Source organism: Euprymna scolopes, chromosome 16, assembly GCF_053919585.1.
Source record: "Euprymna scolopes isolate OS-2025 chromosome 16, ASM5391958v1, whole genome shotgun sequence".
Lineage (NCBI taxonomy): Eukaryota > Metazoa > Mollusca > Cephalopoda > Sepiida > Sepiolidae > Euprymna > Euprymna scolopes.
The window spans coordinates 111270419-111295749 of record NC_136497.1 but is presented as its reverse complement, the minus strand read 5'-3'; the positions used below and the strand labels follow the sequence as shown (position 1 = coordinate 111295749).

The following is a 25331-nucleotide window of genomic DNA, read 5'->3' as shown; positions in this document are numbered from 1 at the left end:
TTTTTCGCAGCAGTAACAGGATAAAATATTAATTATGGAAATATGTGCCGATATGAATTTGTCGAATTTAGGAAAACTCGTCCCGGGAAAACTCGTCTCCGGAAAACTCGTCTCGGGAAAACTCGTCCCCTTTCGCTAGGTAGGAAAACTGGTCCCTTATTGAATAAATATCGATTGAAAACACATTTTATGATCGTTCTTGAAGGAGATATTGTTTTTTAAAATAAACTATAGCCCCCCCCATAATATTTAAAAAAATATATTTTTACTTGTTTAATGTTTTTTTGTTTATTTTTTAAATAAAATCGACTTTCTAAGTGTCCGTTTTCTACCTAACTGGCTAAGTTCTTAGTGGTTTAACTTATTTTAAAACGTTTATTATGTTCATACAAAGTTAATTATAATTTTTTTTTTGTTCTTATTTTAACGATGTTTTTTGGAGTCATAAAAACAATAAAAAAAAAAAAAAACCCAAATATTAAAAAACAGGGAGCGATTCGATTCTTCGTTACGCTTTTGGTTTTGTTTTTTAATTATGATAGTTTTTTGTTGTTATGTTTTTGTTTTCTCTCATACCAAATACACTCATGCGTTATTTAAAATTATAATTTTATCAATTATCAACATTTATTGTCGTCCTGTCAAATTTTGCAAAAATTAACTAATAAATTAAAAGCGAAATATTTTTTTGGCGCGAGAGATGCCATGTGCTAACAATCTCCCGTTAACTCATTTTTAATTTTTTAAATTTTTACTTCAAAATTCTAAAATCAATCATTAAGAGAGAAAGTAATCACTAAATAAATTTATTAATCAATTTTATTGAAAACTCCGCTATCGTTTATCAAGAATCTTTTTAATTTCATTTTTTGTTGTTGCTTTTCGAAGGGAGATATAGGTTTTACCCCCCCCTCTCTCTCTCTAAATTATATTTTAAAAAATATTAAAATTTATTATTTTCTTTTTAAAACCAAATCTCCCTCAGTAATTTCTTTAATTTTCTATTTTTTAGCAATTATCAAGACCCCCTCAGATATGATATACCGGGTATTATTTCTCGTTCTCCCGTAACACTCGACATGTTTTTTGTTTGTTTTCTGTTTTTTTTTTCTTTACCAAATAAACGATTCCAAATAAATTAAATAAACAACATAGTCGGCGAGGTAGAAAAATCGATTTTACCCTTTTATAAACAACAGTATATAAGTAAATTCTTTTTATATTAATATAAAAAAAAATATGTGGTCTCGTTTATGAACATAATAAACGCTTTTATTAAAAACACAAAAAAAAAACATTAAACAAGTAAAAATATTTAAAAAAAAATATTATGGGGGGAGGGCTATAGTTTATTTTAAAAAACAATATCTCCTTCAAGAACGATCATAAAATGTGTTTTCAATCGATATTTATTCAATTAGGGACCAGTTTTCCTACCTAGCGAAAGGGAACGAGTTTTCCGGGGTCGAGTTTTCCCGGGACGAGTTTTCCCGGCACCGAATTTGTCTGTTTCGCAAAATGATAAATATATCATTTTGCGAATATTAATGTGTCTGACTTTTGCAAATAAATATTACTTTTTCACAAATATTAATGTGTTGCTATTTGGAGTTAAGGTTAGTGGGAGGTTTTGCTTGTGTAAGAAACAAATTATGAAATCACAATTTTTATAAAAAATTAAATTTATAAATTTTAGATCACAATATCACCGAAGAAATTGTCGCAAAATACAATTCAAATAAATATTTGCATAATAAAAATAACAACAAAAAATCAACTTGAATAAAACTTAAAAATACATTATAAGTAAAAACATTATTACCTTATCATGTCGAAATTAGTAAAAATTCCAAAAATGACAAAAAACCCCAAGAAATTCTTAAAAAAAAAAGATCTAAGTTTTAGATCTTCTCATTTGAGCTTTGTTTTTTTTTTTTTTTTTTTTTTTTTTTTTTTTTTTTTACTAAAACAAACAAAAAAAACATCAGTCGGTATTGACTGCAATAAAAGAAACATAAAACTGCATTTTTCGACAGATTCAAATTTTTTTTTTTTTTACATAGGCGTCACTACTTATCAAGGCCGATAGGCCACTCAAGGATAAGGGTTAAAGAGTGTAGAGTAGTCAAAAGGACAATATAGTAATCGATAGTAATGGAATCTTGTAATTGTAATGTTCTACTCGATCATTTTTCCGACTTGTTGAATTTATTTTTATTAATTTCGACAGGCAATTAGACAATAGTGATCTTTTTACTTAAAATGCATTGTTGTATCCAATTATAATGCACAAGGATCACATCCACAAACTCCCAGAAAACAAATTAACATTTGAAAAATAAACAGTTTTAAGAAATTGCAAAAATCAGACAACAAAATAATAAGTCGATTAATTAATTAATTAATGACTGAAAAAGAGACAAAATTAGTTGGTAATATTGGTCAGTAAACCGAAACCGCTTCAATATACCTACCCTTAATTAATGTTATTTAAATTATTTGTCACATTATTGTTATTTATATTTAATAATTCAAATGTTAAAAAACAAGCAATGTAATTCATGAACGATTTATTTTAATCATTTGTTTTCTTTTCTTTTTTTTTTCCAAATGATTTAGCACAACTTAGTTAAAGTATTAATAAATTACTTTTTACCATTAAAATTTAAGATATTCTGATAAGTTGTCAGAATGATTTTCAGTTTCAACAGGACTAAAACTTGTCCATATAGGTAGAAGAGTAACTTATCTTGCCTTTGATAACATTTAATTGTTATGTTTGTTTTTTCACAACTTTTTCGAATCTGTGTATAGTAAAACAAACCCAATTTACTTTTAAAATCCTATTTAAAAAAAAAATAATTTTGCTAAAAATAAAGAATAAAAAATGCTAGTTAAAAATTGATATAAGCCTGAATTAACGTATCTTGGCTATAAAAATGAAACAAACAGGGCCACAAACCCGCAAGTTAGGGATCCTATTTCCAGATTGTTATCATTGACTCTGAGAGAAATAATACAAAATAAACTAGGAGAATCAATGACTCTCCTAGTTTATTTTGTATTATTTCTTATTGGTATGTCACTCCTGAACCCTTATCTATTTTGAAGTGTTCACTTTCACACCTACTTGGCAAAATTTACAGTTGAATATTAAAACACCGAACTTTTCTTAGACTTGTCTTGACCTGGCCGCTGTTAGCTGTGTATATCTTATAAACTAATTAATGTTTGTTTGCGTTTTTTTTTTTTTTTTTTTTTTTTTTTCCGGTTTCAATTTCTTCAAAACGAAATCTCCAGATTTTAGAGGAAAAAACCGCTAGCCGCTAGATCCAAAACTTACCCGCTAGATTCCAAACGAACTCTGGCCCTGTCGGTGGGGCATTAGAATACGCCGACTACTGCCCCCCTGCAGAGGGTAAAAGTCCCTCAATGGGGGTCCTGGATATGACCTTAAACTATATCCAGTGGTGAGGCCCCAGCTTGTGGGCTTTGGGGAGTGTGGAGCCACCCTTTAATTACCATTGCTCCCAGGTCCACTCTGACCCGGAGTGGTAGTACCTGTTAGGGTCCCAACTATGGGTAAAATAGAAACCAACATGAAAACAACAAATATATTCTATTAAAAAATTTTTTTTTCCAAAATCTTTGGATTTGGCATTAAATAACCGGGAAAAGGTTGATATGCCGTAAAGCAAAAACAACCAACCAACTAACCAACCAAACGAACTCTAGCCAGATCTAGCCGCTAAATTGGCAACCCTGCCAAAGGCTAGATAAATCATCGTAAAAAGGGTCAATTGCACCGGTGTATGTCACGTAACCTAACTGTTCAGATTTTTGCAGAATGGGTCCGCTGCTGTGCACTGCAGTCTACTTATCTAAGCTACACCATATCTCCGTCAAGAACGGTCATTTTATTCAATAATGGACCAGTTTTCCTACCTAACAAAAATAGACGAGGTTTCCGGGCACCATACTCGACACCAAAGAGTGTAGCCACCATATATTTTTTTAAATCTGACCTTTCTAAAGTTTGATAGATTGGCATTTTTTTTAAACAGTTTCATGGAACCATGATTTTAGCGGTCATGTTTGTTTGTCCCCCCCCCCAAAATTATTGTTATTGTTATTATTACTATTATGTTTTTAAGCAGTTTTATGGGACCATGATTTTTGGCCACTAGTGTTTAAACAATAATTTACGCACCTGAAGTGCACATTTACTAAAAACAACAACAACAAAAGAAACATGGCTGCCAAAATCATGGTTCCATAAAACTACTTAAAAAAAAATGGAAAAGTTTGGCCTTAAAAATGCCAATCTAAAAGGCCAATTTTTTTGTCATACATTTAATCTAATAAAAAATGATAAAAAATAATAAAAATTAAACTTTTTTTGGTTTTAATTCAGTCTTTGGTTCTGTTTTACAAAAAAAAAAAGTTTTTTTTATGATTTTATGTCTGTCAAATAATTTACTCCGCTAAACTACAAATTAACCTTTTTTAAAGTTTTTTTATTGAGTGATGTGTATTTTTATTCCTATACAAAATGTTTTTTTTTGAAAAAAAATTTAAAATCTTGAATAATGTTTTTTTTAACTTTGCTATAAAATTTTAAAATTACTAGGCCTTTTGGCCAAGATCAAACTGTAGTATCTGTTCTTCAGATGCTGCACTTCCATTTCTTGTTCTCTGTCAGTGGAGGAAGACCCCTTCACGACTGAGACAATTTTTTTATTTTTGTACCTTTTCTCCGCGTTAAAAAACGACCCTGATGTCTAACTCTGTCCCGTGGGGAAGCATTGTAAATAGGTACAAAATTTTAAAATCTGCAAACCATGTAAAATTATGTTTATGAAAAGAAAATCTGGGACGCTGAAAACTTACACAAAATTTTCCGTTCTTTTCAAATATGTGATAATTGTCGTAGAGATTGTTTTTCTAGCAAAACAAAATACTAGTTTTCTAAAAAGATTAAATACCGATCCAGGCTATTTTTTAAAATCGTATTTCAATGTTTATTTGAAGTTTTTTTTTTTTATTATTCAATTGTAAGGTTAAAGTACAGAATAGATACAAAACACCCTCCCCGTGTTAAGAATGGCTTTTTAAATAATAACGTTATTATTTCAGCACGGATCAATAAATATGAGTACGTTAAAAACTACAGAACGAATGCATCTTTAGCGAGGCTGAAAAGTAAATGAGACTATTACTTTAAAATGACACCAAGAGTTTATTTAAAATAAATTCTTAGTGTTTAAGGCTTGTTTATTTAATCACTTTTCCAAACAACAAACTGTAAGTTTAGAAAATTTGCTTGAGAAAGAGAGAAAAACATTTTTTTTTCGCTTTTGTTGTTTATTTTAATTTTTACATACTTACGAAAATTGCCGAACGGCGCGCATAGCGTTCGGCAATTTTCGCCGTGACCTTCACATCTGAAGGTAACACTTGCTGAAGGTCGCTTGCAAACGCGAAGGCGAACCTGACTTGAACGCAGCCAAAAAGCTGCTGATTGTTGGTTGGTGGAAGATCACTTTGTTTTCAACCACTCTTTGCTTTTGCCCCCAAAAATGGCAAAAAGAGAGATTGATACCCAGCCGAGGGGTGTCTTAACGAATGTGAAGCCAGTCTTCGGTCGTAACGACAGCGTGATGGCGGTTCCTGGCAAAGAAGGTGTTTATGTGGAGAAAGGATCTTATCAGGGGAGGGCCATTGGTGTCTTCACCAGTGGCGGAGATGCGCAAGGTAATCAATAGTAACAACAATGTATAGCATTAAAAAAAAATACTGGATAAATGATTAAATTTTCCTATTTTATTCTATAAATGTCTTCCTCCCATCCAATTCTCAATTTTTAAATGACGTCTTTGTTCTGTCGCTTTTATATATATATATATATATTTTTTTATTTTATATATATATATATATATATATATATATATATATATATATATATATATATATATATATATATATATATATATATATATATATATTATTTTTCCGGACGAGTCTATTTTAGTTTGGCTCGTCTTCACAATTAATCTGTTAATACTACTACTACTAATAATAATAAGCAAAGGGCAACTTGTCAGTTAAGAATTCAATTAAAAATCACTTTTAACTGTGACCAGCTAAGAAATATTTAGCGTCTGCTATAACAACCTTTATGACACCTGCAAGCACAGAACGTTTTTAAAAAAAAAAAAAAAAAAAAAAAATATTCCGTATATATTTTTCAATATATTGTATTTTCTTTTTACATGTAAGATTTAAAGATAAAATTCAGGTTTACCGATTTAAAATATCGCTCATTTAATAATTATTATTATTACTTTACACTGACAACCTTGGCCTTGCCTATTTTAAAACTCAAGGACACTTTCTTAAGATACTCTTAGATATTTTTCTACATCTTTTTATCTTTCTTTTTAAATTTTTTTTGATTACTGAAGATTAATTACTAAACTAAAAGCTTTCAAGATATAAATATCGGCAATGACGCATATTAATGCTTTTAGTCTCTGATTATCGGAAGCAATGAATACCAATTCCTTCGTTTCTCGTTAGATGAAAATATTTATTTTCAAGCGAAACGATTTCTAATAGCAGTATTCACCACAGAATTTGAACAACTGTTTTTTTTTTAACCTTAACCTAACCCTAAATGAATTCTAAGCTTTAGGTTTAGTTCGATTCAATTTTTTTTTTCGTTTCTCTTCGCCATTGGGTGCTAATGCACTTACTGATCCGCGCTATTTTTTAAATCGTATTTCCACGTTTAATTAAACTTTTATAATATATATATATATAATTTTAATCCAATTGTAAGGTACAAAACACCCTCCCCATGTTAAGAGTTGGATTTTAAAATAATAACGTTATTATTTCAGCACGGATCACTCTCTGCATGTGTGTACAAATATCTTGAGATTAAAAAAATCTTCTATTTATTAAAGTAACATTTTTTTTGGTAAAATTTTACTTTAAGGCCCGTCTCACGTTCGTATAGAACAATTTTATTTATTTATTTATTTTTTTGTAGATTTCGGTGTGCTAAAAACGAATCTGCTAACCGTTTCCGACGCAAAAAAAAACTAGTTTTCATGATATGAAGAAATTACTTTTTTTAAAAGTAGGTAATCACTTTTCCGTGTAAATTTTACTTAAAATGAGCACCCACTTTCTGGCTTGTCAAATTTGTACAACAGATACTGAACAGATCGTAGAGGTTCAGGTTCATTTAACAAGATTTTTACATGATGAAACTTATAAATACGAGAGAAAAAACAATCCTTTAATTTCTTTGTTTTATTACAATTACAAAGAGAGTCTTAAAAAGGAGAGAGAGAGAGGGAGAGAGAGAGAGAAAATGAATGGGAATTTTATTTGAAACTGTCGGTACTTCTACAGTTTATCGCCAAAAATGGAGACGTCATTATTTTTTTCGGTCACCTGTCGTCAAAATCAAAGGTAGAAATCAGTATTTTAAACTGTGACCGAAGCATAAAATAAATAAAATTAAACGGTACTCCATCATGCTTCATGATCTGTGCTGAAATAATAACGTTATTATTTAAAAAGCCATTCTTAACATGGGGAGGGGAGCGTGTTTTATACCTAATCTGTACTTTAACCTTACAATTGAATAAAAAAAAACCCATAAAACTTTAATTAAACTTGGAGGTGCTAGTGCAGTCAGTGATCCGCGCTATTTTTTAAAATCGTATTTCCAAGTTTGGTGCTTCTACACTTTATTGCCGAAATTAGAGACGCCATTTTTTTTTTTGCGCACTTGCTATCCAAATCTAGGGGAGACATCATTATGGCCGAACGATTGCTTCCAGAAAGGGAAAGAATAAATTTACCAAAATTAACATTTATTACTTCCGGAAACGTTAAATTGAACTAAAATTATCATTTATTAGTAATAAATTTTATTACTTCCAGAAACTTGGTAAACCGATATTACTGGAAAAAATGAATCTTGACAATTCAAAAAAAAAATGTGATTTTTTTAATGGTTTAAATGCCTCCCCAATGTTTGAAGTGTTTCTAATGTTTTTAAATGTTTGGAACTTGTGCCCATACGCCCCCCCCTCCGCACCGGTTAAAAAAACATTAACAAAATAATCCGAAAATCGCCAAGTTCAAGCTAAATTGAAATGTTTATCCCCCCCCCAAAAGAACAACACGGCTAAACAAAAAAATATCCCCCCCCAAAAAAAACACAAGAAAAAAAAAATCCATCCAAACAAAAAACACGACCAAAAAGAATGTATCCATCCCGAAAACAAAAAACACGCCCCCCCCAAATATCCCCCCCAAAATGTTTATCCCCCCCCCAAAAGAACAACACGGCTAAACAAAAAAATATCCCCTCCAAAAAAAAAACACAAGAAAAAAAAATCCATCCAAACAAAAAACACGACCAAAAAGAATGTATCCATCCCGAAAACAAAAAACACGCCCCTCCCCAAATATCCCCCCCCCAAAAAAAAACAAAAAAAAACATAACAAAATAATCCGAAAAACGCAAAATTCAAGCCAAAATAATAATAAAAAGGTCATACACGCCAAAATTTCTTTCCTTTTCGGAATAATAACCACTCCCTTGAACGAACTGCGTACAACGTCGGAGCCGAGGCGATTTCGCTAGAGGGGCCGCAGCCGCACTCTTGTACGTCCGCCTTTATTAAATTATCAAACGAAATATAAGTTTTTGAACGAACCCGGATATGAATAAAACCTGAAACAAAATTGTGAATCTTGTTGAATTATCATCCTGAAACAAAGAAGAAAAAGACGATTAGCAATAAACGTTTCGCGGCAGTCGGCACTTCACAGAGAACGTGGACCCTACGTAAACGGGTTTTAATTTAATGGTTGCTCCCTGAGGTTTTCTTTCACTTTCTTCGTATCATACACTTTTTTCTTTTTTCTTTTTTTTTTCAATCGAGCGTGTATTTATTTTATTTTTATGAATTTCTTTAATTAAATTTGATTCATAATATTTTTTTGGCACTTGATGAGGAGTGTGGACCCTTGGCAAACGTTTGCTTTCCAAGAACCACTCCCTTAAGACATGCGCAGGTTTTCAGTGACAGGGTTGCCAGACTATAATAAATGTTTGAAGCTAAATTTTTCAGGAAAAAAGGCCAAAAAGGTCACATTCAAATGTGATGCCACATTTTTTAGGTAAAAAAAAAGGCCAAATTGAAAATTAAAGAAAAGTGTACTTTTAACAGTTATGCTTTGCTTCCTCTCCAAACATATTTTTCGGTTTTGATTTAATAGGGAACGGTTTTATTTTTAATATTTAGGCAAATAATTTCATTACAATACATTCTGCAGCTTATATATTTTTAACATTATACAAGAAAACGTTAAAGAATATTTAGTACTATTTTCATATTAAATAATTTAAGGAAAAGTTGGTAAATTTGTAGATGAGAACTCTAAGGTGCGCCCATCCCCCAAAAATAAAAGATCTACTTTTTTAGACAATTACGTTTGAATATCTTGAAAAAATTGGGTAAAACAATTAATTTAGAATTTACAGTGAGAGATCAGTCTCGCATATAAATTTTACATACGGTGATTACCCATTTCTAACAGGATAGCATTTTAAGAGTAACCAGAATTTCTTCTACGAAAGAAGATAAATTGTGTTTTTCACAAGATTATTAACTTAAATTCTTTAAATACTAGCAGGACCCGTTAACTGGTGTTGCCCAGTGGAATCATCCCTCCCCCTTTAAAAAATTGAAGTATGGTGGTTGTTGTTGTTGGCCAACCCCAACCTGCTCATGTTAAGAACGACTTCGGAATAGACACACCCAACCTCCTCATGTTAAGAACGACTTTCAGAATGGACTCCCCTAACCTCCCAATGTTAAGAACGGCTTTCAGAATAAACTCTCCAACTTCCCCATGTTAAGAACGGCTATCAGACTAGGCACCCCATTTTGTGTGTGTGTGTGGGGGGTAAAAATATTTGCCCCAAAATTTAACCTTGATGATCGTTGTCAGGATACCCACCCGCAAATATTATAGACCAACAAAAAAATTGGGGGTGGCAGTGTCGGTCGGAGAGAATTAAATTTATTTCTCGCGCGTGCGTACAAATCTGGCCGCCACTAATTTAAAATGCATAATACAGGTCTTTATATCTCGAAAACTACTTGTATCTGCCAAATATAAATAAGATTTTCTTAATCAGCATAGTTGAAAACCTTTAAAAATCGGCATTTTAAAGAAAAGTGTGAAGGTGGAGTTAAGAATATAAACAAAGGTAATGTATGTGCAGTGTTGATAAAGAGTCAGGAAAAGAGGAGTAAACAAAATACTCCACAGGAAGTAAATCAACATAAGGACTAACGGCCATTTTGTGAGGGGGGGAGGTTGTTAAAGTATTTGCCCCAAATGTAACCTTGATTATCGTTGTCAGGATACCCACCCGGAAATACTATAAACCAACAAAAGAAAAATGGAGGGATGGCAGTGTAAAAGAAAACAAAAAATAGTATCAAATAACGTTCGATAAACCGAAAAAAAAAAAAAAATCGAAAAAAAAAAAATGTACAGGTATCATTTTTTTTTTTTTTTTTCAGGGTTTGTTTTTGTTTTTTTTGGGGGGGGGTAGTGGCATGTTGTTAATGTGTGCATATATAAGGTTAAATGCTTTGGAGTTAGCATCTATGAAATCTGAAGAAAACATTAAAATGAATAAATCGACAGATTTCTAAGATGGCGGCGAGATTGAAAGGTAATTGGTTATTAGCTGGGACTCCACATCTACTTTTAAATATAGATATGATTTATTTTTAATTTACCAAACTTCTTAATGTTTTCCCTTCATACATTGCACCCAAGACTTTCATAAACTTATTCTCTATATCTTTCACTCCTGCTATTTATTTTTCCATATTTAACCAATTTTACCATTTTACTAGTGCCAATTTTCCCATGCCATTTTTATTGGTACAGTTTGTACATAAGTTCCTATTTGTCTACTATATTCTTAGAGAAGAATTATTTCAGTCGCCACAATACCAAACTTACTCAGGGGGTGGGAGGTATCAACTTAAAATATCTCTAAAATATTGATAAATTTAATTTTAGTCATAACTCTAAAAGTAGATTTTGTTTCCAAGAAAATTTATGCATCATTATTAAGACAAATGCGTTTATTAATCCAAGATAGTTAGAAAATCTATAATTATTGATTTTTAAAGAAACTTTTGAGACTTACTCAGGAAAAGTATAAGATTATTTTTAAACATTTCTTTTTAAATACAACTTTAAATAGCTATTTAAAAGATGATTTAACAGTTATAAGTTTTCAAATTTCCATAAATTGAAAATAAATTGATTCAATTAATTTCAAAGTACTAGGTTTAAAGAATTCCAAACGAAAAATTAAAAACATTAATTATTTCAGAGGAGAAATAACTCAGTGACCGGACGGGGTGACTTGACAGGACAAAGCCAAGGTGCCAGCACTAAACCAGTACTAAAAAGAATCTCTCCAGAACGGTTTCATACTCCACTGTGAACTCTCTGAGAGGTTCCTTAAACATTTAGGTGTAAGATTCCTTTAGCTCATTTTTCCTCTAATGACAAATGTTAGCAGATGTTGATTCCGGGGCTGTTTTTCTCATCCAATTGAGAAAAAAAAAAAAAAAAAGCCAAAATTAAAAAACTTGCAAGTTTCGACATCCGAACTACTTTTTAAATTACTTAATTATGTCTTTTTCTTTAATAATTACTATTATAAAATATTTACATAAAATGATCAGAAAAAGGCCAAAGTTTAAGCCAAATTAGAAAAAAGGCCAAACAGAAATTTTGAAGGCCAAACTGCTTTTAAAAAAGCCAAATTCGTTAAATTTGGCATTAAAAAAGCCAAACTGCCCCCCCCTGTCAGTGGTCCATGTACAAATTGAAATCAATATCTAAACTAAATTTCTTTAACTTTTTTCATGCGCTATTTTATTTCATTTCACAACTACATTTCTTTCACTTTTTTTCTATAGAGCGTGTTTTCTGTTTTGTTTTTTTTTTCTTTGAGTAAATTTCATTTATACTTTTATTTTGTACTTTTTATTGGTACTTATACAGTTTAATGACGACATTAAAAAATGGAAATATTGAAAAAAATTTTTTTTGTACGTACCTGTTATAGACTGAAGTTCTTCGAAAAAAAATTTCACTTCATTTGATCAAGTAGTTTTTTTTTTACAGCGAAAAACAATTATTTATCACGACGACGTCAAGGTGGCCATTTTGGAAATGTTATTGCAGCGCCCAGGAATTCCCCAAGGGCAGGTAGCTTTCCCCAAGGGCCGGTAACTGCCCTACATAGCAGAATACCTCCATTTTAGGCCAATCTAGCCCTTTTTTTTTCCCACCAGAATGAGAATTTTTTTTTTTTTTTTTGAAGACAGATGCCATTTTTGGAGTGTTTTTTTTTTTTTTTAATTTGTAACAGAAGAAAATAAAAATAAAATATTAGAAAAATTAGAAATATGCAACCGAAATTTTCGAATTAAAAAAAACAAACTTAGGGTTTGTATTACTGTATATGGATATGTTTTTAGTGTTTTTATTCAATGTAACATGTTTATTCAGCTCGAAAAGCATACAGTGTTTACCGATGTATTGGAAAATTCAAAATGGCGCCAGAGTCTCTCTTTAACACAGTAACTTCAGGAAAGACGTTATAAATAATAAACTAGACAAAGTACTGTTAGAAATTCGCTCAATATATATTACCGTGACATAAGTTGACATATATTCGGTGTTTTTTAAATAGTATTTTGTGTAGTTTATTATTTATAACACCTTTTCCCAAACTTACCATGTTAAAGAGAGTGTCGGGCACCATTTTGAATTTTCCAATACATCGGTAAACACTACTGCGCATGTTTCGAAAATAATCGCGTAAAAAATTCTTCAGTTCTTTGCATTCTTCAATTTCTTGGCATATTCAATCGTATTCTGCTTTAAAAATAAAAAAAAAAACGGAAAAAAATTGCAGATGTGCGCATCTCATTCTGGCGAAAAAAAAAAAGGCTAGATTGCGAAATCTGGCCTAAAATGGAGGTATTCTGCTAGGTACATTTCCAAAATGGGCACGTTGACGTCGTCGTGATAAATAATTGTTTTTCGCTGTAAAAAAAAACTACTTGATCAAATGAAGTGAAATTTTTTTTCAAAGAACTTCAGTCTATAACAGGTACGTACAAAAAAATTTTTTTCAATATTTCCATTTTTTAATGTCGTCATTAAACTGTATAAGTACCTTTTTATTTTATTTGTTCATTTTAAATTATTTTGATTTTGATTCATTTGAAATTTTTATTTTATTTCATTCTAAATTTATTTTATTTAGTACGTGTAACAGTTTGGAGTTTAAAATCAATTCGGCATTTTCTTTGGCATTTTTTTTTTTTTTTTTTTTTTTTTTTTTGGCCTGAAAAAGTTTTCCACGGACCTGCGCATCTGCTAAGGGAGCGGTTCTTGGAAAGCAAACGTTTACGCAGGGTCCCCACAAAAATAATGAAAATGCGAGACAAAAATTGTGTTTAGATTATCGATGCATGCTTTAAAACAACGTTCCTATGTAGTGACGTTTTTTAGCCATGTTTTAAAAATCTAGCAAAAAATCAAATAATTGTGATATTTTCCTGAAATTTTCGATATTTATTCATTATTACTTTATTCATTATTACTTACATAATAAAAGTAGGGCACTTGTACAGTTCAATCACGACATTAAAAAAGTGCAAATATCAAAAAAAAGGTTATATTGTACGTATCCGTTTTGGACTGAAGATCTCTGAAAAAAAATTTCATTAAATTTGATCAAGTAGTTTTTCTTTTACAGCAGAAAAATACGTTTTTTTATGAGAGCGTATTGAAGTCAGCCATTATGAAATTTGTTGTACATGCCATGGGGAGATAATTCCAGTTCACCGACACTCCCTCCCCATCTTTATTATTAGTTTTTCTTCCTAAAACTCGAACCTTTTGCTGGGTATCATAACAAATTGTTTTTTCGCTGTAAAATAAAAACTACTTGATAAGATTAAGTGAATTTTTTTTCAGAGCACTTTGTTCCATAACGAATACGTACAATATAACCTTTTTTCGATATTTTCATTTTTTAATGTCTTGATTAAACTGTACGAGTACCAAAGTAGGTTTCGTTAAATATATTAGAGGAATTTTTATATTTTTATTTTTTAGGTGTTCTACCCCCCCCCCCATATTTCATGTTACGAAAATTAAACAAAATAAATGTAGGTCGATAAAAATTTCAACATTTTTTAAAGCTGAAAAGATCAAATAATTAAAAAATAGTTATATATATATATATACATATATATATATATATATATAAAAATCCTGCTATTTTTTTCACTCACCTTAAAGTTGTAAATAAGATTGGACATAAAATCAATATTATTATGTTAAAAAAAAAAAGATAAATACTTTTTCTTTATAATTATTTTTCTCGGTAATATAATTGTTTGAATTAGAACAACCAAAAAACAGAATTCTAAATAATTATTTTTAAAAACCTTTAAATGATATCAATTTCAAATATTATGCCATATGAAGTTTAAACAGATTTTTTGATATAACAGGTTTCCAATAATAAAAATATTCATATAATATAGAATATAAAAAGTATATAGAAGCTAGAAATAATTGCAAGAAAGAAGTTGCAACAGCTAAGAGTGAATATACTGAAACCACCAGGAAACGCATCGTAGCACAGAAATTAGGAACTCGTGATTTCTGGAAAATCTATAATAGTGTAGTAAATAATGGGCAATCGACAATACCCCGACTATCCAACACTCATGAAGTTGTTTGTACAGCAACTGGGAAAGCTAACATATTTGCCCGTCAGTTTGCCTCAAACTCTACCTTGGACCCAGCAAGCCATTCCCTCTCTGATTTTCCTCTGCATACAGAAACCATGGTAGATGATCTGAAGATCACACCTTCCCAAGTACGTGATATTATAAAAAAACCTAGACACCTCAAAAGCATGTAAAGCTGACTTCAACGCGGCTGTGCTATTAAAAAAAATGCTCCGCTGTTTTCTCTAAACTCTTTAACAAATGCCTTAACGAATCTTGCTTTCCTGGCTGCTGGAAAACTGATTCTGTAGTACCAGTTTTCAAAACCTCTGGCGAAAGAGCTGACCCATTAAATTATCGCCCAATTAGCTTCCTTCCTCTTTTCGCCAAAATATTTGAGTCTTTAATTAATCAAGCTCTAGTCCATCACCTTACAGCTGCTAAACTTCTGTCTAACCACCAATATGGATTTAGGCAAGCCCGTTCTACTGCAGATAATCTAACTGTAATCTCTGAACATTTATACCAAGCACTGAATAAGGCAGGGTAAGGGAGGGCAGTAGCCCTAGATATATCTAAGGCTTTTGACAGGGTATGGCACGATGGTCTTCTGATGAACATAAAATCCTATGGTATTACTGGACGAATTAGATCCTTCTTAAATGAGAGAAGAATCCAGGTTGTCCTCGATGGGCGTACGTCCAAAAACTTTGATATAAATGCGGGTGTACCTCAGGGATCGATTCTTGGACCTTTGTTATTTCTGAGATTCGACTTACCTGATGAAATTGTCTCTGAGATGGGTATATTTGCCGACAACACCACACTATAGCAGGCACGTGGGGAAAACTTATGAATGAGCACATATCTAAGGTAATAGCCGAAACCCTAGAGGAAGACCTTTGGTCTGTAATGGAATTGGATCAAAAATGGATGGTAATGTTCAACGCTGCTAAGACAAAGCTTGTTTCTTTTAATAATTACATGAAACCTTACCAACCACTAATAGTTATGGCTAGAGAAACTTTACCTGAGAGCACTTCGTTTAAGCTTCTTGGTTTAACATTCATAGGAAACATGATACATTGAAATCATTGCTAAGGTAGACGAAGAAGGTAGGCTCTCTCTATTGTGCTAGAAAGTTACTTACACGTGAAAGTATCCTGTACCTCTACAAAGCCACCATTCGCCCATGTATGGAGTACTGCTGTCACATTTGGGCTGGTGCATCTGCTACTAGTCTCTCGCTCCTGGACAGGGTCCAAAAGAGAGTCGCCAACCTAATAAGTCCCGAACTGTCATCTAAACTTCAGTCCCTATCCCATTGACCAAATGTTGCATCCCTCTGCCTGTTTTACAAGTATTTTAATGGTAGATGCTCCAATGAAATACAAGCCCTTGTACCCCCTTGACGAAAATACCCCCGACAAATCCGACAAGCAGCAAAGTCCCACCCCTACACAGTTACCCCAGAACTGCAAGCCATTGGAATTCTCTTCTGGTGTCCTGCTTCCCCAACTGTACTGCCATGCAGAAGATCAAGTGTAATGTGAGCAGACATCTTGCTGCTAAACTCCCTACATATTACCCATGCAATTTAGGTCCCTGATAGTAGCCCCCTACATCAAAGTGGCAATGTGCCTTGTTTAGGGTGAAAATGTAATAAAAAAAAAATATGACTCTTGAGATAATGAAAATTACAAAAGCAAAACCGACTAAAAAAAATTTGTTTGGATTTGATTAATGATAGAGGGTGATAATCAAATTTTGCGCATTTGTCCAAAAAAGTATGGAGGTCTGTAAGCAGCATTATCTTTAGATACATGTATCAACAGAAGAGGTTAAAATTAATTTTATCATCTGTGTAGTTCGTTATTAAAAATCTGGTTCTTTTACAAAAGGTAAATCTTATATTGTTTTTTATCCATTTTTTTTTTTGTACATTTTATTTATCCATAAATTTCTACATAAATAATTATTTGGTATTAATAAATTATTATATCAAATTATTTCAGTTTTAAACCACACTTGTGAGATGCTTTGCTGCATCACTTCCTGGTATTCATTTTAAGAAACTTTTGTATATAAATGTTTAAAATATTTTATTGTGATAACACAATAAAAATAAGTAAATAAATAAAAAAAAAAAACAGCGGATGTGAAGGAGCTTGCTGACTACCTGTAAATTATTTCCTTTATTTAAAGAAATGTAAAAAAATAGAAAATTAGTTTTTTATTGTTTCGCAATAACACAAGAAGTGCGGTTTAAAACTGAAATAATTTTAAATATTATTTTAAGGTGCTTCTACACTATGAGAAGGAAATTTCGGAAATCATAAAACTGAATTTCACATGTAAACAATGGTATCTACGTATTTCTCATATTTTTAAGATGACTGTGTCCAAAAATTATGAAAATTGATAAGGTAGAAAATAGAATTTGAAGAAAACGATCATATTTTCTCATGTAAGACACAGGAGAGTTCAAAAGTGAGGTAATTTTCGTTTGGATTTATTTGCTAAAAACAAGATGGCCACAATTTTTCACCTACTAACACAACTAAAGTTGTTGGGTTTTTTTTTTAATGATTCAATAATATTCAAGTAATTTCGATTGCATAATTTGAAAGCTAACATTGTAATTTATTAGAATTGACAAATAAAATCAGTAGAAACCATTGTTTTTTATCTGAAAACTCCATTTATTGACTACAAAATTTTGTTCTAATAGTGTAGAAGCACCTGTCTTGATAATTTATTTAATAATACTAATTATTTTTATATTCTTCTTAACACAATAAGTGTAAAAATATTTAAAATATTATTTCCAAAAGACTTTATAGAAATGTAAAAATTGAACATTTTCTTTTGTTTTATTATGTGATAATACAAGAAGTGTTATTTTTTTGTTCTTGTTTTGTGATAACACACAAAGTGTTTTAAAACTAAATTAATTTTTTGAAATAAATATATGGTTTCGTTTTTCATATGCTTCCATTCCATAATCAACCATATCCACTTCCAGTAACTTGATTTTTGCCGACCACTGATTTTGGAGATAACCTTATTAATATTATCATGTTTATAACACAGGAAAACCTCATCAGTATGCCCTGTATTTAAGAATTCAGGTGATAGGTCATCTCCCTCTCAGTACAGACCAATAAGTCTCCTGTGCGTCATGAGTAAGTTGCTGCAATCCATATTAAATAAAGTAGTCAACCTCAGCAGAAATAACCTTCTTAGTGACATGCAATATGGTTTCTGTTCTGCTAGATCTACAGCAGATGTGCTAACGGTTATATCTCATAGGATTAGTAAATCTCTCAACAAAGGCTTTCTTTCTAGGGCAATTGCTCTTGACATATCAAAGGCCTTTGGTAAGGTATGGCATAAAGGCCTACTTCACAAGATTTCCAGCTACGGTTTAACTGGAAATGTTTTCTCATGTTCTGTCATGATTTCTCCATTGCTTATGACGTCACTCAGATTATTCACGAACCCACTCATGTGCCTGACAATGACGGCCAGTATGCGAGTCTACTAGACCTTTTTCTCACAACTTGCCCTGAACTATGTTCAGTTTCTGTTCTGTCTCCTCTCGGATCTTCCGACCACTCTGTTGTATCAATTAAGATAAAAATGAAATGTAATAAGTCCCCAGACGTACCTCTTCATCGTACAGTATATCGATACATTAAGGCTGACTTGAATAGCTTCCGTACATTTATATCGGATCTACCTCTGCGTTCCATATTTAAAAAGGATGTGTCCTCTATGGTATCAGACCTGAGGGAATGGTTAATTGTAGGTATAGACTGTTTCATATCCTCGAAAAAGTTCCAACTAAAACCTAACAGCCAGCCATGGTTCTCTCCAGAATGTGCTGCTGTCATTGCGCACAGAAATCACTTTTTCCACTGCTTCCAACGTAATAGATGTATGGAAACTAAAGCCACTTTCAGGACTGCCAGGAACCATTGTAAGAAAGCAATAAAGAATGCAAGAGAGTTGTATGCTCAGTCCGTCAAGTCCAAAGTAATTGAGCAGCGGCTTGGTTCCTACCAGTTTTGGCAAATAGCAAACAGAATCCGGTGTGCTCTATCAAAACTATCATCAATGGACCTGAGGTAATCTCATCAGCATCAGACAAAGTCAAAGTCTTTGCCAAGAACTTTGCAGCGAATTCTACCTTTTGCGACCAAGGCCACCAACCCCCAATATTTCCTCCTGTATGAGAAAACACGCTGTGATGTGCATATATCTGTACGTGATGTTGCCAAGCTAATTAAAAACCTTGATTCCAGTAAAGCAACCGGCGCTGACGGTATTCCAATTATAGTACTCAAAAAACTTCAACCAGAAATAGCACCCATACATACAAAACTGTTTAAACAGTGTCTCAAGAATTCCTTCCTATCACCCTGGAAAATCTCATCAGTATGCCCTGTATTTAAGAATTCAGGTGATCGGTCATCTCCCTCTCAGTACAGGCCAATAAGTCTCCTGTGCTTACAGTTATATCTCGTAGGATTAGCGAATCTCTTGACAGAGGCAACCTTTCTAGGGCAATTGCTCTTGATGTATCTAAGGCCTTTGATAGGGTATGGCATAAAGGTTTACTTCACAAGATCTCTAGCTATGTTATAGCTGGAAATGTCTTCTCAGTTATTAAATCATTTCTTTCTGACAGGTTCATATGAGTAGTAGTTGATGGGCAAAAATCAGAAGCTCACAGTATTAATGCTGGAGTCCCTCAGGGGTCAATCCTGGGCCCAACTCTTTTCCTGATCTACATTAATGATCTTCCAAATCACATCCTTAAATCATTTGTAGACATTTATGCTGATGACACTACCATTTATGGTAGCACATCTAAGACAGTAAACAACCAAGTTCTCTCCGATTCTCTCTCCTCTGATCTTGAGCACGTGGTACAATGGGAAAAGGAGTGGCTGATTACTTTTAATGCATCTAAAACCAAGCTTCTCTCTTTACATCATCAACGTTCTGACCCACATCTGGCATCAATTGAAATGAATGGCTCTCGTTTTGAGGAGACCTCAAGTTTTGACAAGCTTCTGGACTTGACCTTTACTCCTGATCTTAAATGGAACACGTACATCAAATCTGTTGCCAAGGCCACTGGAAAAATGGTGGGATCCTTCTATCGATCCAGTAGATCTCTCACTACTGATGCAATTCTCTATCTATATAAGAGCCAGGTACGTCCAAGGATGGAATACTGTTGCCACATCTGGGCAGGAGCTGCTAGAAAAGACTTGTCTTGTCTTGACAGAGTTCAAAATAGACTTTGTATCCTCGTAGGATATGTCCTGTCCCTGCAACCTCTATCTCACAGAAGAGATTTTGCGAGTTTGTCTCTGCTGCATCGTTATTTTCATGGAAAGTGTTCGACTGAGCTTCAGTGTATGGCCTCCTCTCGCCAAACTTTCACAAGAAACACTCGTCTAGCTGCAAACACTATCAATAATTCCCCCACTCTTTGTATGTGCCTAAACCTAAACGTAGATTCCATGAACAAAGCTTCTTTCTTAGAACTGCACGCCTGTGGAATTGTCTTCCGTTTTCTTGCTTACCAGCTGACTACAATATGGTTGTCTTCAAGTCTAACGTAAACAAGTTCTTGATGAGCCGTTCCACTTGTTAATAAATTTACCGAATTTCCATTACCAACAATTACTATATTGTCCAATTTCTACTGTACACTCTTTAACCCTTATTCTCGAATGACCTCTTGGCCTTGATAAGTTGTGATGCCTACGTAAAAAAAAAAAAATTATTAAATCATTTCTCTCTGATAGACTCATAAGAGTAGTGGTTGATGAACAGAAATTAGAGGCCCACAGTATTAATGCTTGAGTCCCTCAGGGGTCCATCCTGGGCCAAATTCTCTTTCTCATCTACATCAATGATCTCTCAAAACACATACTTAGATCATTCGTTAACATTTATGCTGATAATACTACCATCTATGGCAACACATTAAAGGCCGTAAATAACAAAGTTCTCTCCGATTCTCTTTCCTCTGATCTTAAGTGCTAGGTACCATGGGGAAAGAGGTGGCTGGTTATTTTTAATGCATCTAAAACCAAGCTTCTATCTTTACATCATTAACGCTCTGATCCCCATCTGGCATCAATTGAAATGAATGGCTCTCGCCTTGGGGAGGCTCCATGTTTTGACAAGCTTCTGGGATTGACTTTTACTCCTGATCTGAAATGGAACACGTACATCAAATCTATTGCCAAACTCACTGGAAAAATAGTGGGATCCTTCTACCGCTCCAGCAGATATCTTACTGCTGATGCAATTCTCTATCTACATAAAAGCCAAGTACTCCTGCCATATCTGGACAGGAGCTGCTAAAAACAGCTTATCCTACCTTGACAGAGTACAAAATAGACTTTGGAGCTTAGTGGTGAATGCCCTTTTCTCTTCCCTGCAACCTCTCTCCCACAGAAGAGACATTGCGAGCCTGTCTTTGTTTTATCGTTATTTCCATGGCAAGTGCTTGTCCCTTGTCAATCTTCCATGAAAAACACCCATCTAGCTGAAATCACTGTCAATAATTTTCCCAACTCTTTATCTGTGCATAAACCAAAACATAGATTCCATGAACAAAGCTTCTTTCTTAGAACTGCACACCTGTGGAACTCTCTTCCGTTTGTCTGTTTCCCATCTGACTACAACTTGGATGTCTTCAAGTACAACATAAACAAATTTCTGATAAACGACCCCCTTAAGTACTCCAATTTATCAAATCTCCATTACTAACAATTACTACAATATTATCCCATTGATTACTGTACATGCATCCTTGAGTGCCCCCCGGGCCTTGATAAGTGGTGACTCCTATGTAAAATAAAAAAAGTTATTGAAAATTAAAAAGGTTAAAATTTACTTTTGAGCAGGAGAGGGGGGGGGTCCTTACCTTTATAATAAAATGTGGGCATTTTATTATAAACAAAAAAAAGTAATCAAAAAGTAAATATATAACAAATAAATGTTACCAAATCCTTCTAAATTTAGAGGATGTGTAGACTTTTTAAATATTATAGATTGTTCCTTGATTCCTTTTAGGTAACGAAGGATTTAATTTGCACGATTAAGGTCCTAAATTGTCGGGTTCGATAAGTTTTGAGAAAGTAACATATGTAACATGTCAGGCCTAGTTGTGGTCATCAAGTAGATGAAGCTCCCTACCATTTCCCTGTATATTCGATTATCTATGGATTTTGTTTCGGTCCTTATATTTTTATTTATGTCCATTTCAACAGGAGTTGAACGCGACTTGCAATCTTGCATTCCAAACTTGAGCAGAATTTTTTCAATGTATCGTGATTGATTCATAGTTATAGTTTCATTTTCACAGGTAAATTTTATACCGAGGAACCATGACAGTCGTCCAAGATCGGCCATTTAAAAATTTTTATTTAATTCATTTTTAACGTCTTTTAAAGTGTTGTCACAGTTTGAGGCGAGTAATATATCGTCAACCCAAAAAAACAAAATCAATTTATTACCTACATTTTTGGTATACCTGCACGTGTCTTCGGGACATTGCTTGAATTCCTGTTCTATTAAATAATTATGGAGTGTTAAATTCCAATTGTGTGCACTTTGTTTTAGTCCATATAACGATTTATTTAATTTACACACCACAAACTTAACAGCAAGATAAATTACTCTTTTACCTAGCTAGATAAGTTTTTGTATTTTAACTTATTTTAAAGTGTTTATCAAGTTTCAAGCGCAAGTAGTGCCAAGCGCTTAAGTTAAAACAACAAGATAGCCAACATGAGGTCTTGATTAATCTAAAATGAAGACTGACTTTATAAGCGAAAAGTAAAGAAATCCGGTAAATGTTTAAAAAAAAAAAAATGCGATAAAAATGTTTTTATGCTGTTTTCTGCTTTGTTATGAAAAGCATTGCGAATTAAAAACATACTGAAATATGTAAATAAATAGAATAAAATTCTAGAATACCGAGGGTGCTTAAGATAATCAACAGATTGATTTTTTTTTTTTTTTTAAATAGGATGTTTAAAGCAAAAAACAACAGTACTTATGTTGAAAATAGTAACATATTAAAAGATTACGAAAATTCATGAAGTAGAAAACTACATAGTTAAAAGTAATTTTTATGGAAAATTGGAGGAAATTGCATTTTCCCTAAATATGAACACCTTGAAGATTGCAAATACAGGAGATAAATATTTTTTATATAAATTTACGAAAACAACTGAAATTACTGTTTCTGTTGTTTAAAAAATTAATAGGCGGACATGTACAATGCACACTCCCTTATTATGTTTTCCTTTTCGTATTTTTTGCATTTTTTCCAGTGGATTATTATCGATTGGACACTAATCTAGCAGATTATCAAAAACAAAAAGTCGATATTTAGACATTTGAAAGGTGTGCTCAATTTTTAATCATGTTTTAGTTAATCGATCCCCCATATACACTTGACGAGAAAACAAAATTTGTTGTTTCCAAAAAATTTATTAAATATTATTTTGAATGATGAAATGCTAAAACGAAACTGGTGGATGTTACCATGAGTTTTCAAAAAATTTATTTTTGGTGGGGAGCGACATTTTTTAGGGGAGAGGATTCGATATTCTTGCAGAATTTGATCTGAATTCTCGGAATTTCCCATCAATCATGGATCACATGTGACTGGCAATCATTGGATTAAGCTAAGTGTTGTTTAAATGTTGGAACGCTAAATTGATACTTTTTTTTTTTTTTATAAATGTAATTTTTTATTATTTTTGGGTGATGATAGAGGGGTATTTTTTCTTAAGTTTTCTAGAAAATAAATCTTTTTCCTGTACTTTCACCTAACAATTTACGGTTTGTGTAAAAAAAAAAAAAAAAAAAAAATTCTGTTAATCAAAAAATATTTACTGAACAAAAATCTTAAAATAAAAAAGAAACTGTACTTACATCTAACAATTTACGGTTAAAAATCAAACATTCATTTTTTTCTTAAAAAAACAAAAAAAACTTGTTGATGAATAATTTGCAGAAAAAAAAAATCTTGAAAAAAAAATAAACAAAGCATTTATATTCAGTCACGTTACGGTAATTTTTGTTATTTTTATTTAGTGTATTTCTAGTTTTTCCTGTTTTAGTTTTGTAATTAGTCTGCATCTGTTACTGCACTTGGCATTATCCAATGATTGCCGATAGCACCCAATCCACGATTGAGAGGAAATCCCGAGAATCCGGGTCAAATTCTGCAAGAGTACCAAGGATTCATATCTACCTTTTTTTTCTCATTTATAATTTGATTTTTTGGGGGTAGGTGCGGTGGAGCAGCCTAAAAAATTGAATTATAAATGAGAGAAAAAAAAGGTAGGTATGAATCCCTCCCCACCTAGGAAAAGCAAGAAATAAAAATTACTCCACCTCACAAAAAAAAAAAATGCAGATAGGACTCTCCAATGTACCCCCCCCCCCCAATAAAACTGCTCTTTTCAAAAATAATTTTTATTAAGTTCTAGCAAATTAAAAAATAAAAACTCTCCTACGTGACATTCTTGTCAAATATTTCCAATATGGGGAATCGATTTACTAAAACGTAATTAAAAATTGAGCACCCCTTTCAAATGTCTAAATATTGACTTTTTGTCTTTTGTTTTTGATAATCTGGTAAATTAATGTCCATTACATAATAATCCACTGGACCCCCCCCCCCAAAAAAAAGAAAAAATATATAAAAGGGGTTTGTATTGTACATGTCCGCCAATATATCGAAATTTGGAATAGCGGTTTCCACTGTCATGTGATACACTTCTCTGTACATGGCTTCATCAAGATGGGACCATTTCATGCCATCTACTGATCCAGAGACATTTTTTTTAAACAGGAATAATCACCAGTTATATGGGAGAGTTGCAATATTTTTCTCAGTGATGGTCACAAAATGTGTTCAATTTAGTAGAACGTTATAATTGAAAACTGATCCTTGACGATGAAAGTCATAAAATGTTTTTTTTCAAACTTGTTTTTCAAATCTGAAAGTTGTTTGTAATCGATGAGATTAACATAAAAAAAAAGTGTAAATTGTGGGATTTAAAGGTGGGGGCAATTTCCTAAACTTTTTTTTTTTTTTTTTCAACTTTCCACCTCAAAATAATGACTTTTATAGGAATATCACATTTAGATTTAGGGCAGACAAGTAGTTTTCTGGATATTAAGACCTTTATTATCCAATGTAATCTGATATGTTTCCACTGGTGGCCATGTTTTTTACCAACTGAAAAGTACTAATGTGTATGTGGGTTACAAAACTACCCCCTCATTCCCATATCAAGAATGGCGAATGCCATTGACATTTATTAAATAATACATTAAAATATGTCTTCCTATCCAGAAAACTATTTGTCTGCCCCAAATTCGAATGTCATATTT

The 25331-nt window shown here is 32.4% G+C and overlaps 1 protein-coding gene across 5 annotated transcripts in view; it reads left to right on the top strand.

The window, feature by feature from the left end:
• Window positions 1–5444: 5444 nt before the first annotated feature.
• Window positions 5445–25331, top strand: part of LOC145296052 (ATP-dependent 6-phosphofructokinase-like) — a 224438-nt gene continuing 204551 nt past the window's right edge. For 4 of the 5 annotated variants that reach the window (XM_080142108.1, XM_080142107.1, XM_080142111.1 and 1 more), the window contains exon 1: window positions 5446–5754. In XM_080142108.1, the coding sequence (XP_079998234.1) occupies window positions 5580–5754 (175 nt within the window). In that variant the 5' untranslated portion in view covers window positions 5446–5579. Of the gene's footprint in view, window positions 5755–25331 lie in introns of all 5 variants that reach the window. The other variant, XM_080142112.1, reaches the window with a different exon arrangement.